Below are 15,471 nucleotides of genomic sequence, written 5' to 3' on the forward strand. Positions count from 1 at the left end.
GAACCCCTTATCCTTCTTGACCTTTCCACAGCCTTAGACACTGCCATTGACCCTTCATGATAGTCTTTTTTCTCTTGGTTTTCTTGATCTTCATTCATGCCGTGCTTCATTACTATGCTTGTCCTCCAAACCCCTCTGTCTTGGGTTCTCTTCTCTCTCTTCTGTTTTACTTGGTGACCTCATCATCTCTCATCTAGCAGAATTACAACAGCATTTACAGCACAATGCAGAACAGTTAAAAACAGAACCGAAAATTTTAAAATAAACAATATTCCAAAATAAAAAGATTGTTCCTGTTACTGGTTTATATAAAAAAAAAGAAAATTATTAGATGTCTTACAATGTGTTAGCCATCACATCCAGTATTCCTATAGAAAGTATAGCAAACATCAATATCCCTGCTAAGTAAGCTGTTTTTAATATTACTAGATTTTAAATAAAGCTGACTTGAAAGTATATTATTTTGTGTATTTTAAATTGAGAAGGCAGTGTGGTTAAATAAATGCAAGTCTAGCCTCTGTGTCAGGAAGTACTGGGTTCAGGTCCTGATTCTGACACATGCTAAATGTGGGGATGTCACAGCCTATTAGTAGCCCAGTAAACTCACCAGTGTGGTAGGGAATAAAATTGTTGCTGAACTGTAGCAGTTGAGAGAATTTTCACCCTGGGCATTTGCTTCTTAAAATTGTAATTCTGGACCTCCTTTCTTTCTCTTCCCTCCCATCTCCGCATTCCGTACCACTTCTCAGCCAATAAATAAATAAAATTTGCTTCATTATTTGGTTCCAGTAGTAATAGCAAATTTTCTTAAAGTCTTAAAGATTTTACTTCATCAGTTCAAAATTTTGTTTAAGTGAAAAAGTGAAAAAAAAGTTTGAAAACCATTGCATGAGTCAGGCAAAGTATAAGTATTTGTGGGCGGGTGGTGCTTATAACCCTTGTAAGCAAAAAAGTTATTTTAAAATTGTAGTTCTTTGTAATCAGTTTATAACATGCTGCAAAGTTAAAAGTGGTCTTATGTTCTCATTTTCAAAATGGTGTTTTTATATTTGCACTCTTATACTTGTTTTATGTTCTTGATTTTTATTTGAATATTCTTCTTTTATAGCTGGCTGCAATAAAACTGGGCCGATATGGAGAAGATCTACTATTCTATCTCTACTACATGAATGGAGGAGACGTATTACAGCTTTTAGCAGCAGTAGAGCTGTATGTTCAAAATATTTGATCACTTTTGTGTCATACAAGAGTCATATAGTCACTGGGAATTTTAAAACATAGTACTTTAAATAGTGGTGGCTAGTTTATTTTTTGAAAGAAATAATAAATTCCCCCAAAATATGTAGTTTAGTGATTGTACCAAGTAAATTATATTTAAATTATGTGAATAATAGTATGCTACTGTATAGTTGTGAATTATAAAGCTTTATTTTTAAAATGACCTGCAGCCTGAATTTCAAGTTGAAATTAGCATAATGTATAGCTCAACCATTTGTTAGAGAATCAGTTTGACCAGAAGATTTAAGTGGATCCAGTTAATGTATTTCATGAAGACTAGTGTGAAGAAGTCAGCAAGGATCCATTAAGTCCTTGCTTTTCTATTGGGCCTGCCCACTACAAAGGAAAGTTCTTCTGTTGCTTCTGAAACTATGTAAATGTATTGGTAATCAATCAAAATGATCAAATCTTTTGATTCATTTAGTTCTGCTGTCATTCATGTCTACCCATCCATATTTTTAAGTTCATGTCCTCTCAGGCCTTTTACAATATGTCATTTTACTTTTTTTATCTTTAAGACTTTTACTTTCATTATATTTTGAGTAATTTAGTAGTTATATAGTAAACGTCAGAAAAAGTGAGTAAACAGTAGATTGTTTAAAGGACAATGGAAACAAAAATCTTAAACATGCATCAAAGGTAAAGGGTGAGTGAGTGAGGCTTTAACATGTTTGAAAAGATTGGATTTTTTAAACTGGGTAATTCTCATTGTTAGCATTCTCTTGGCCATATTGAATGGTAGCTAGTATAAAACAAATAGTCCCATTTATTTCCTGGAATAATTTATGTTATTTGCCCAATATTCCTATATCTACCTAAGTAAAGCTTTTAATTAATGTCCTTTGCCCCTAAGTTGGCTGCACCTTCTGTTACTGCTGGACTTCCATGGTAACTATATTAGCATTTTGCCCTAACTACCAAAAAAACAAAGGTAATTAGATTTAGGAGTTTCAGTTTCTTAGATATTTATTTAGAGTGTATTAGGCATCATGGACTACTATTAATTTTAGTGAAAACTTTTTCTAAGGGAAATGAAATTGGTTACTTTAGCATTTACTGCCTGAGCTGAGGAATATTTATATTTTTCCCCAGATTTCCTAAGAAAGCAAGTTCTTCTCCCTGTCCCCAGATCTTTTGAATAAGCCTCTTACTACTCTCTTGTTATTTTACCTAAACAGCAGATCCCATTTTACAACTTTCTCCATTATCACTTCTTTGCTTTCTGTTTTCTGTAGTGGAGTCTGAAAAATCCTACTTATCCTATTTTATTTCTTTTCTAAAAGCAAATTCTATACCAAAAATACATTAAAATTCTTCCCCAAGTGCCCATTTTAATCTTCTGGGAATTTTTTTTTATTGTTTTTGAAAGTTATTGGATTTTAAGTTCTCAAATGAATTTTGTAGGGTCAAATTAATTTATCTTTTAACTTATGCCAATTTAGGTTTCATAACACAAATGAAAATTAATTCAGTTGTCTTAGAACTGTCATCCGTGGACATTTTTAGTCATTCTGTTTTTATAATTTTACACAGCAATTGCAAATCATGAAAATATATTTATTATATATGATAATATATAAGTTATATATTATATGTTATATTTAGAAATAGTTGATATAATCAGTTACTAAGTAAATCTATCCAAATATCTCTTGGCATCTTTCATAACCTAGTCACTACCCTAGTTAGTTCTGGTGCTTATCACTTATCTGTAGTGCCTAGAAAATCATAAGCACATAAGAAATGCTTGTTGATGGATTCCTGTAGCATAGGTCTTTCAAGAAACTTATTTTGTATGTATTTATATAAATGCATTTAGAATATTATAGAAGCCCCTTAAGGACAGGGATTATTTTCATTTTTTATGTTTGCATCACCAATACCTAGCACGGTGTTTTGCATGTAGGTAGTCAATAAAGACAACTAGTTATTAAAATTGATAATCAAAAATACAGTTGGGTAAAAGAAAAAAAATTCCTAAATTATCTGGTAAATATTTAGTTTTACTTTCAAGTTTTTTTTCTTTTTGTGTTTCTCATTTTCATTAGCAATAAAATGACCTTTTGTTCAATGAAAGGGATCTATAATTGAGTAAAAAAAATTTTTTTCCTAACAAAAAATACTATGAAATTGCCTTCTTATACATAATACAGAAAGGGTATGATTAATAAAGCAAACTGATTAGGTGAAGCAAATTTGATTATGCATTTTTATTCATGTCTGTAAGCTAATGCTTTTCTTAGAAAAGTTCTAAAAGAATTTACATGTTTAAGTAAAATATATAAAAAATTGTTAACAAGAAAAATATCAATTTTCTTTTTCTTTTAAAAGTTTTAACCGAGATTGGAGATATCACAAAGAAGAACGAGTATGGATTACCAGGGCACCAGGCATGGAGCCAGCAATGAAAACCAATACGTACGAGAGGGGAACATATTACTTCTTTGACTGTCTTAACTGGAGGAAAGTAGCTAAGGTATATTTTTTTCCTTATGCAAATGTGTAAATGTATAAATTTAAACTTTTTTATTAAACCTCTTTGTTTATCTGTTTATGTATACGTACCAATACATCCATTCCAGTAATGTGCCAGATACTTAGCAAATCTTTTGTCTCCACTTCCTTGCGTGACTTGATTTTAGACACCAAGAGGGCGTCCTGAAACTATTTATTTCATTAATAGTTAGGAAAATTATTGACCATAGTAAAGAGATTTGTAATTTTTGCCCAAGCCCTTGTGACATTTGAAATATATATATGTATATATATATATATATATTTGTGACTACTGAATTGTAAAATAAAGATACCCTCTTGCAATCCCAAAGTCATGTATTCTTATATTATTACTTAAACAAATATGAGATTTAACTAAAAGTAATACATACATATATTTTTTACACATCAACATTTTATGCATTCCAGTGAAAGTTGTTAAGTCTTTGACAACTGTTTTTAAAAAAGGAAATTAGATTAATCCAGAAGCATGAAGTATAGGTAAAACCTAGCATGTTCGAGAAATGAGCATATGATTTCTCAAAACAAAATAAACAACAAACACCACTATGGGTTTTCCTAATAAAATCTATAGGAAGGTACTTACTGTCCCAGATATCATATCTTCTTCTTGTACCAACTTCAAAACTGTCTTGCTTTCAATGCTAGGTACACTCTTGTATCCAGGATCATATGAAAGGTTAGAGAATATATACTGCTACCCAAAATTCAGGATTTTCCTGAATGCAGATTTCATTGATGATTCTGAGAGTGAGTCTCAGGATTCGTTTCTCTCCATATCAGAGGTGAAGTTTCATCTCATTACTTATAACACCTATGGCGCATTTGTGCTAGGATGAGGATAGAATCAACTCTGTATCTTGGAGCAAAATTGAAGATATTTTCAGGTACTATGTTTTATGAGAACTGTTTGCCTTGAAATTAGAAAGATAAATCCAAAAGAAGAACCTCCAAATAAGTGGTCCTTTGTTTATGGATGTTCCTTTAGTGTAGCCAGGGTAGAAGTATTCAGGCCAGTGCTCAAACGTGTGTCTTTGTCCCAGAGAGGATTAGTTGCCCAAATTTTCTGTGGGTGCTTAATGTGATTTCCCCCACAAAATTATATTAATTCATATGGTTTTTGGATTCTTTTAGAATGTATTGCATCATACCAGTTTCTTTATGTTCTTATGATTTGCAGGTGCATTCTTTATTATTCCACCACTACAACCATATTATTGTAATGTTTGCTATTGATTGATTGTATTACCAAATTCACACAGGATGAGTTGGGAGGTCATCTAATAAAGGTGTTTATAGTGCATCTAATTGACCCCACAGGTGTCTTTATTTCTTGTTATGTAAAGCTCCAGAAAATATTTTTGAAGGAACATGTAGGATAGATCAAGTAAATTCATGTTTTAGTTAATACTTACTAATTAGGTAATACTTATTTGAATTAAAAAATTAAATAGCAAGTAGTTTTCATTCATATGAAAAAGAATTTTCTTTCCCTTCACTTTAAGTAACAAAAATAAGTTCATTGTACACTGGGATTGCTCCTAGACTTCTTAAAAAAAATGGTGCTGCATATTGACAATGAAAGAAACTTAATGAGTAGAGTCAATTTGGATGTAAACGTAAAAACAAAAGTGGAGACATGGCATTTTGGGCCGACTTGGGGAGAACATACCAAGTTTTCTGAATGCAGCGACATCAAGAGTTGTTTCATTTTCTTTCATCCACAGAGGCACACGGACATTTAAAGATAATATGGTATGGTCTCAGTTTCGTTATCTGTATCATCATTCAGAAAATTTTGTTAAGAAAACTTGTAGTGACAATATTGTTCACTTTTCAGCTTTCCTTAAAGCTGTATAAATGAGAAATAGGAAAATACTAAAATGTCAGTGGTAATTAGGGATGAAAATATAATTAGCAAATGATATCAACCATAGCCATTCGTTTTGAAAAAGCAGGGTGAATAGAGGGATCAGTCCCACAAATAAATAACAAATATGAAACAAAGGTTGTCTTTTTATTTTTTAAATAACAAATCATTCTTAAGACAGTTTGTTAAAGTATTTTAAAAATGTATGTAAAAATATAAAATGATATTCAGCTATGTAATTCTTATTTTGAGATTTTAGACAGTCTTTACTACAGTCACGTGAATTACCATTTCTACCACGAGTTATTTTCATTTTTCTATTCAAACACAGTTGAACATATTTTCATATCAAAAGAATGATTACTGACAGCTTTAAAATACATAAAATTATATCATTTACTAGCATTTACAGAGCTTCTCTACTGTCTTTTTTGAAACATTTTTCTCAGTACTTATATTACATATACTTTTCTTGAAAGTAAAGTTATTATATAAAATAAAATTGAGAAGTTATTAAAAAGTGAAATAAAAAATGTACAGGTAATTGTGCAGTTTAGGCCTAAAGAATATTTTTCTTCTTTGATAAGTATATAATTATTTTGGGGTGGGGTGGGAAATTGGCTTCAATTATCTATATTTCAGTTGTCCACATCAAGTTTTTTATCATAAAATTAAGATTTCATTCTCCTGTGGAAGAAATTCCTCAGTCAGGTAAACACTTTAAAAAAAAAAAAGGTTTCCATTGTTTTTCTTTAATTTATCTCAATTTTTTCCCATGTTTGAATCATTTTTTTACATATGGAAAAGTTAATGGACTTATCTTGCTTGGCCTTTGAAGAAAAATTGGCTGCAGAGCTGAGGGAAAGATCTTCCTGCAATGGAGCTGCCTCCAGATATTATAGGAGCACTTCCCTCCCACTTTTGGGGTGGGAGGAAGTACTGAACCCCCATGCACTAGAAAGGGGATCTTGGAGAAGGGGAGTCATGATTTTGGCAAAGATTAGATTTGATGATCTTCAAGGGCCACTGTGAACCATGTGATCCTATAATTCTAATAATTTATTTCCTTTACAAAACTTGAGCTGTGCAGTGGGGTAAAAGAAAGAGAATCACGTAAAGTGCAGTTTTGTCCATTGCTTTGGAAATCTATTGTAAAGTAGTTGCATTAGGAACATGCAACATAATTCTTTTTTTTTTTTTTTAACAATTCTTTTTAATGGTATGATCATTTACTTTTACTTTGCATTAGATTAACAGTGACTTCATTTGTTCACCTTAACATATATGCATCCCAGAACTATGCAAATTTAAACATTTAGACATATCCAACAATTAAACTTTTCTTGTTGGCTTGTATTTAATATTTAAAAGAAATGAGATGTTCTCAGGGAAACTGCCTTAGGAACCAGAAGACTGATGCAGCCAGTGATCACAGAGCAGGCACTGATAAGCATACTCATGCCTAGGAAATTAGAAATGCTGTCACATCAACCAAGTCAGCTTTTGTCTGTAAAGTTGGGGGCGTTACAGTTATAATTATCAAGGAGAACTTATATAAAATACTCTGAACTCCTTGGAAGTTGTTACTGAATGGAGGATCAAATGTGATATTTGCACAGTGCCCAGCACATTGTAGGTACTTAATAAATGCATTTTCCCTTTCTCCATTACTAACAAGTTTAACGAGAAAGAAAGTGTTATTATTCTTGTTTTATAACTTAACAAGAAATTATACTAGACAGGACATTCTCTCTTACAGTGGACAAATTCTCTCTAGCCTGTGTGAAGTGATAGGGTTGGTGGGTACTAAATAATCTCCAGATCTTAGAAAAAGAGCTCTGTTTCTTTTAGGGCTGGACCTGACATCTGCACAAATGCATTTTGGAGTAAAGTGTGATAAGTTTATCCATCTGGAGAAACTTTTATTATCAAGTCCTTATTCCTAATACTCTTAAGAAACTTGAGGTTTTTTATACAGATTAATACTTAGGCTTCCAATATTTTTAAATTTTTGTGATAATTCAAATAGGATATATGACCCATATCATTTAAGTTAAGAATAATTTCTGTCACAAGGGAAAGTTATTTGAAAATCAGGTTTTTCAAAACACTCAAGCAGTTGACTCTTTCAGGCTCATACTTTCATGCCTCTTTTTGCTGTGCCTATTGTAGCGCTTCCTATTGAAATGACTTACTCTATTTTATTTAGTGGTACCAGTGTATCCCCTTTGTTTTACTCCTTTGTCTAAATATGTGTTATTTTATTGCAATTTATCACCAAGCCTACCCTTCTTACAGAAGTTTTTACAACTGAGGATGGATTATTCCTGTGTATAATTCAATAAAAAGCCTTTCTTTTGATGTTGTAATGATGGTAATGATTTTGTAATTACTCAGTTATTGGGAGAATATTAAGGGAATATAGGCCTAACAACTCTAAGCAGTGAAATGCTGAATCCTCTGCTGCTGTGCCCCCCTTTTAAGTCCTTAAGCTTGTGGCCCATTTTCAAGAATTCTTATGATCATGAAAAACAGACCTTTTAGGTCTTTTGTTAGGTACTTTGATCCAGAACTAAAAGGGTGAAAACTAAAGATATTTAGGGAAACTGAACTTAAAGAATCCCCTTATAAATAACATAATTAAAGATGTATATATGCAAGATGAGATTGACTTAAAATACCAGAATCTCATATAGGTTTCATGCATAGAATTTAAACAGATCTTCTTTGAGAATGGAAAAACTGAACTGACTTATTTATTCCAACACAGATTTAGCTAACCAGACTCTAAAATTTATGGCAAATTAATTTTAAAGTTCTGTCAGTTCTTAGGGAGATGAATATAACATGAATTATTCTACTGTTTCTAGTGTTCACTGTTAAGCAAATAGTGTAATGTTGTCTCTGTGTCTTCATTACCTTAACCAGATTATGGATATAAATTTTCTGATGAAATTTACCACAGTAAAACTTGTTTTTAAACATTTGTCAGCAAACTGGAAAACAGTTTAGTGGTTTTAATTTTAGTTAATGTTTCCCTGCCTAAAGGAACATTTAAACTTTTAAGGTACTGGGAGAGTTCAATCAAAAGCAGATCTAGAGATAAGATACCCTAAGTCAGGTTTTCCTCAGTCACATCTTGATAATAAGGCACTTATTATGAAGGTGGCTTCATTTTTTTTTTTTTTACATCACCAAGAAAACCTTAGGTGTCCCCCTAATTGTTAAGACTTTAATGCAGTTTAATAATAGGTTGGTATAAATTAACCAAATTCAAACAACAGAATTCCTAATTTTCTTTTCTGCATAATAAAAACAGGCTACAATGCTTGGCCATATTGTTTAAAAGGTCTAGATTTAAAGCACATTGAAGAGGTGACTTCCCATACTTTGAAAGGAGTCATTTAATATTCTCTTTAAAGTTTATAGTAATTTAAATAGACATTCAGCACTTTGACAGTTAAAATACTGCAAGCAAGTCAACTCTTCTGTATTGTTATTGCAGTGCTCTGAATCTTAAACTACTCTTTCAAGTGTGGGGCTAGGAATCTTTAAGTTATGTTCAGTTACGTTTTGGATGCTTCCCTATTGAAACAAAGAAGTAGGTCTTACCATATGCATATTGCTGGGCAACAAAGGCCCAACTTCGCATTGTTTTTTCCTTTATTCATCATGTATTGTATACCTGACCTCTCTGCAGTGCAGCATTTTACTTAGAAAAGAATAGTATCTGGCTGTAGGTGTATATTTTGTGTGTGTGTGTGTGTGTGTGTGTGTGTGTGTGTGTGTGTGTGTGTGTGTGTGTGTGTGTGTGTAGCTAGAAGTACAGTTTTGGCAAAAAGATGCATTCAAGAGGACCTTATAAAATCTTCTAAACATTTAATTTTTTTCTGTTATAGGAGTTCCTTCTGGAATATGACAAATTAGAAGAAAGGCCTCATCTGCCATCATCCTTCAACTACAACCCTGCTCAGCAAGCCTTCTAAAGACTTCCCTTTTCTTGGGGTATGGCTGTCTCAGCACAATACTCAACATAACTGCAGAACTGATGTGGCTCAGGCACCCTGGTTTTAATTCCTTGAGGATCTGGCAATTGGCTCATGCAAAGGGTCACCATTTGAGGTCCTGCCTTACTAATTATGTGCTGCCCAACAACTAAATTTGTAATTGTTTTTCTCTAGTTTGAGCAGGGTCTGAATTTTTCCATTTTTTTTGGACAGCAGACATTGATCTGAAATGACAAAAAAGTACACTGACAAAGTTTACCACATAGTTTCCAAAATGTAAAAAAGAAAAAAAAAACCCAGAAAAAAAAACAAAAAACCCCAAAAAATTAGACAACAAAATTTGCATTGTTCATTGTAGCACTATTGGTAATAAAAAAAAATGTTTGTGCATTTTTATGTGAAGATCCTTCTCGTATTTCATTTGGAAAGATGAGCAAGGTCTGCTTCCTTCATTTTACTTCTCCCTTCTGTTTTTGAAAGGCAGTTTTTCGCCAAGCTTAAATGCAAGAATATCTGACTGTTTAGAAGAAAGATATGGCCACAACCTCTGGATGGTTTCTAGGGTTGTGTTATTACTGAGCTTCATCTTTCCAGAATGAGCAAAACACTGTCCAGTCTTTGTTACGATTTTGTAATAAATGTGTACATTTTTTTTAAATTTTTGGACATCACATGAATAAAGGTATGTATGTACGAATGTGTATATATTATATATATGACATCTATTTTGGAAAATGTTTGCCCTGCTGTACCTCATTTTTAGGAGGTGTGCATGGATGCAATATATGAAAACGGGACATTCTGGAACTGCTGGTCAGGGGACTCCTTTGTCGCCCTGTGCACTAAAGGGCCAGATTTTCAGCAGCCAAGGACATCCATACCCAAGTGAATGTGATGGGACTTAAAGAAGTGAACTGAGACAATTCACTCTGGCTGTTTGAACAGCAGCGTTTCATAGGAAGAGAAAAAAAAAAAGATCAATCTTGTATTTTCTGACCACATAAAGGCTTCTTCTCTTTGTAATAAAGTAGAAAAGCTCTCCTCACTGCAGTGTGGACTTTGATTTGAGACTTGTGAAGTCATTTCTTCAGCAATGAAAAAATGGAGAAAAAGAATACCTGTTGAAGTAAAACATCATGCTGTACAGCAGTTAAGAGACTTAAAAGGAAGTCTTTTAACTGCTGACAACTTAATGAAATCATATACCATTTCACATGTAGGTCAAAAATAAAGTCTTAGTATAACCAGAAGAATAAAATGTAAAACATGGAAAAAATATGGATTATTGTAGCACCATAAATATCCTGAATACTCTTAGGGGCTTATCAAAATAGTTCCCTTTTAATATCTTAAATAGTCACAATTTACTTTCAAGCTGATATTTTGCCACTTTAAAATACCATTGTTATTCATAGATAAGAGGTTTTTATTCACAAGTTCTTAGAAACCTAAACAAAATCATGAGAAAATTAACTCTTCGATTTCACTGTGTGATTTCACAATTTATCCTGTTATGAGTTCTTTTCCATCCAAAGATATATTTTTAAATGCTTAAAGACTAAAGTTACCAAAGCAAGAAAAAGACAGCAAAACAATGAGTTTATTTTTTTAATTCTAGGTTTTAATCTATTTTTCTATGTGGAAAACAGTTTGTTGTCATCAAATGTTTTGAAATTAATAATAACATTGCTGTGTTTATGTACCAGTTATAGCAACTTAACTTCAACATTTCTGTATGTATCTTGAGATAGAGAAAATGAACATAATATATATCAATTAATTCCTTTTTTTAAACCAAAGCACCTTCATGGCAGAAAAGTTAATTCATACTTAAAATCTAACGTCAGTTTTGCCTATGATACAAACGATCTTCACAGACTTAATGAAATTTAGTGCAATCCTAGACAACCACTTTTAAAAAAAATCAAGACTACATTTATGCAGAATATATTTAATTCATTTAAAAATAAAATTTCTACATGGCATCCAAAACCAGATTGGACACATAGAGCAATATAAGATCTTTGTTTTTCTCCATACAAAATAGAACGTTCAGAAGCCATAACTTTCACTACTGGAAAAATTTTATCTTAAATCTTAATTTTGATAGTACAAAATCTTTAAAAATATTTAATAGATTTCAGAGGAACCAACATATACAGAGTGTCCCAAGTCAGTGAAGTTTTACACTTAAGCTTTTAAAGCTTAAAACCACACTAAGACTTTTGGGACACTCAGTATAATGCATGTGTGTCAGGAAAAAAATTTTTTTTTCTTATCTTACCACCATATACATATTTTCTTATGCCATTTTCTAATTTAATAGAATCTTAGGGGGGGGTTCCTTCTTTTAAAAATTAAACACTTAAAAGCAACTAAAATTTTAGAAAATAGAAAGTTCAAAAGAGAATACTAGCCTTGACATAAAATTCAGGTTATGTTTCTTTTAAACCATTGAAAATCTGTAATTGTTAGTTACTACATTCCTTGTTTAGGGAGCACATTTGAATAACCATATATCTGTGGCAGCAGATGCATCAAAGTTGATTTTAATTATTATACATGCCACATTATTAGGTTTAATTCTATTAAAATCTCTTTAATTTTAAAATATATGAATATGTATTAAAAACAAATTTTGATTCTAAATCTAGATTTTTTTCTAAAATATTCTAACTACAATAATAACTCCCTTGAACCTAAAATTAATACGCTATAATAGCCTTTGTTTTACTGCATTTATCAAACTATTTCCAGAAGTGTGACATTGCATAACTAAATCTCTATGGCATGCCAAAACTAAGGATTATTCTTTTCTTTTAAAATAATTACTTGGGATACTTTTAAGTAGAACATACAATGTTGAACACACTTTACTCCTTCTGTCCCTGAAAATGCCTTTAATTTGAAAAAAAAAGCCAAAGTAATAGGCTCTATTTAAGAATAAAATGAATGCAATATTTGTACTTTAAAATAATTTATTGACTTGGGTAATAATTTCACTTTAATTTTTTTGTCTGCATTTTAAAGAAACCTCAAAGCTTGGTGTTTTCCCCATCTTCTCCTCCTTTGTGACACTATAAAACACTAAGTCCCTCCCCCTCCTCCTCCTCCTCCTCCTCCTCTTCCTTGTTGTACTTCCCTCTCTGCCCCATCCCAAAACCTAAGTTTGGCAACTGAACATAGGATGGTAAAGCAGAACAAGGTTTTTAAAGAAACATTCCTTGTTTGCTTAGTAGCACAAACATTACTTCGGTAATCATACAAGACAACTACATTTACTCTACTTAATTATCCATGGTTGCTTTGTATGTCAGGGGGACCTGGATAAACAGGGGCCAATAAAACAGGCTTCAGGGAATCAGATCACACATACCAAGAGTGTTGTTCATTATGGGGTAGATGTCATCCTGGAGAGAGTTCTCTAGAAGCATGCCACAAGACTCCGTCCTTGGCCTTGCCTCATTCAGTGCTTTAGATGAAGGTACTCAAGGCTTGCTTACCAAATGTTCCAGTGACTTAAAGCTAGAAGGTATGGCTAATAGAATAGATAATAGGTTTAAAATGAACATTTATCTGACAGGTTGAGCAGAAACCAAGGTAATAATAGTTTATAGGATAAATGTAAGTCTCACCATTAGGTTTAGAAAATCAATTGGATAACTTTTAACGTGGGGGTTGAGGTGGAGAAACCTAGTTTGATAAGAGTCCCTGGAAGAGAGAAGTGGGGCAGAGACCACAGGAATTTGAGTTGATCAGGAGAGCTCAATAAGAGCAAAGTATAATGAAGCTACTCAAAAACTCACAATGCTAAACTGTACATATAAATATAGGAAAGGGAGCCTGGTCCAGGGGAAGAACCAGTCAGGGGTGGAGAACCTGTGGCCTTCTACATTCTTGTGCTCTGCGTTTTGACTAAGTCCAAGTTTTACAGAACAAATGCTTTGATTAAGGGGATTTGTTCTGTGAAGTTTGGATTCAGAGGCCCAGACTTGAGGCCACATAGGACTTTGAGGCCACAGGTTCCCTGCCCCTGAGTTCTCGTTTTGTCATCAGTCTCTATGATCTTGGACAAGTCAAACCCTTTCACATTATTGTTATTTCTTCATCTTGAAAATGAAGAGGTTGCAGACCAGTGTTCGTTCCGTGGAGCATAGGTATAATGTAATATATGACTAGGGAGGTAACACTTGGAATTTTAAAAGGTTTCAGTATGAATAAGTTTAATTTACTCATAATTCCCCAATCTCCCTTTATTCCAGGTATTTGATTTCCCTGGGGCCCTTCGGACAAGCATTTACTAGTTTCATTGATATCCTTCAAAGATTCTTTAACCAAAGGTTCTACTTCTCAAGCTCAGATCTCAGAAGTAAATGGTCCTATTGTATTATTGGTTGGGCAAAATTTGCAGTGATTGCAAATTGCAAAAATATCACTTCAGGGTCACCCAGAGGAGGATGACTGTAATAGTGATGGCTCTAGGAAATATTAAATGAACAACATTTGAATGAACAAGAAATGTCACACCTAACAACAGATGACATTTATATAGAGCTTACTTTGTGTCAAGTACTAAGCTAAATGGTTACATTTATCTGCTTTGTTCCTCACAACAACCTGGGAGGTAGGTGCCATTATTATTACCTTTGTCTTATAGGTGAGGAAACTGAAGCAGCCTGGGGTTAGGTAACTGCCCAGGGTTTCACAGCTTATATATTATGACTGGATCTGAACTTGTGGGGGTTTTTGACTGTTATTTGACTAATAACAGATTATCTGCAAGTGTTTAAAGGGCTATTAGGAAGGAAAGAGTGTATATATCTTAACTGCTTCAGAAAGCATTAGGGTCATCTGGATATAGAGTTAGAAAGGACCTCAAATGCCATCTAGTCTAACCCCCTTATTTTACAGGTAAAGAAACGAAATCTCTGAGATGTTAAATGTCTTACACAGGATCATACACAGTATATCAAAGGTGGGATATGTTCATTCCTCTGTACCATGCTGCTTTACATTAAAAGGGAGCATACTACGGCTCCTCAATGTATGGAGAGAAAACTTCATATAATGGGTGTCAAATAGGTAGGTGGCCTTATAAGTTGAGTTCCTTTCCATGAACAATATGCATTTATTAATAAGCACTGTGTGCCAAGAAATATGCTGCTGATACAAATGTGCCCACACACACACACACACACACACACACACACACACAGAAAACCCAGTCCCTGCCTGCAGGAGTTCACATTCCAACAGAGGCAACATGCATATAACTACATACATAAAAGATATATATATATGAAAAGATCTTAGGGTTCTAGCAGTAGGAGGGACTGGGAAAGGCCCCCCTGCAGAAGTGGAGATGTGAGATACGTCTAGGAGTAGGCCAGTGAAACCAGGTGAGAAAGAATTTCAGGTGTGGAGAATAGTTTGTGAAAATATACTCAAGAGAATGTGTCATGTTCAAGGGACAGCAAATGTAACCAGTGTAGCTGGATGGTGGAATATGTGGGGAAGTAAGGTATAAGAAAGTTGAAAAGGTAAGGGGCCATTACTAGCATTCTTCCACCAGGTGAGAGGTTAGACTACCTGATTCTGAGATTCAGGTACTATCATAGTATTATAGCGCTGAATTCACTATGATACAATTAGTGGATTTGAAAAAAATGTACTCCCAAGCATCAAACTACTTTTAGGTATGTGTGTGTATATGTTTACAATATGTGTATAATATATGTGTGCATGTGCATACACACATAGGTGTATATATATGTATGTATAAATGTGTGTATATGTTTA

General features: G+C 33.2%; 1 protein-coding gene across 1 annotated transcript in view; it reads left to right on the plus strand.

Annotated features, from left to right (window-relative positions):
- The window catches only part of CNOT2 (CCR4-NOT transcription complex subunit 2), a 180,270-nt gene extending 169,553 nt beyond the window's left edge, over positions 1-10,717 (plus strand). The window contains 3 exon segments of the mRNA XM_072655367.1: positions 1,109-1,209; positions 3,610-3,754; positions 9,565-10,717. Coding sequence (XP_072511468.1) covers positions 1,109-1,209; positions 3,610-3,754; positions 9,565-9,651 — 333 coding nt within the window. The 3' untranslated portion in view covers positions 9,652-10,717.
- The last annotated feature ends 4,754 nt before the right edge of the window (positions 10,718-15,471 follow it).

This window comes from Notamacropus eugenii, chromosome 3 (genome assembly GCF_028372415.1).
Source record: "Notamacropus eugenii isolate mMacEug1 chromosome 3, mMacEug1.pri_v2, whole genome shotgun sequence".
Classification (NCBI taxonomy): Eukaryota; Metazoa; Chordata; class Mammalia; order Diprotodontia; family Macropodidae; genus Notamacropus; species Notamacropus eugenii.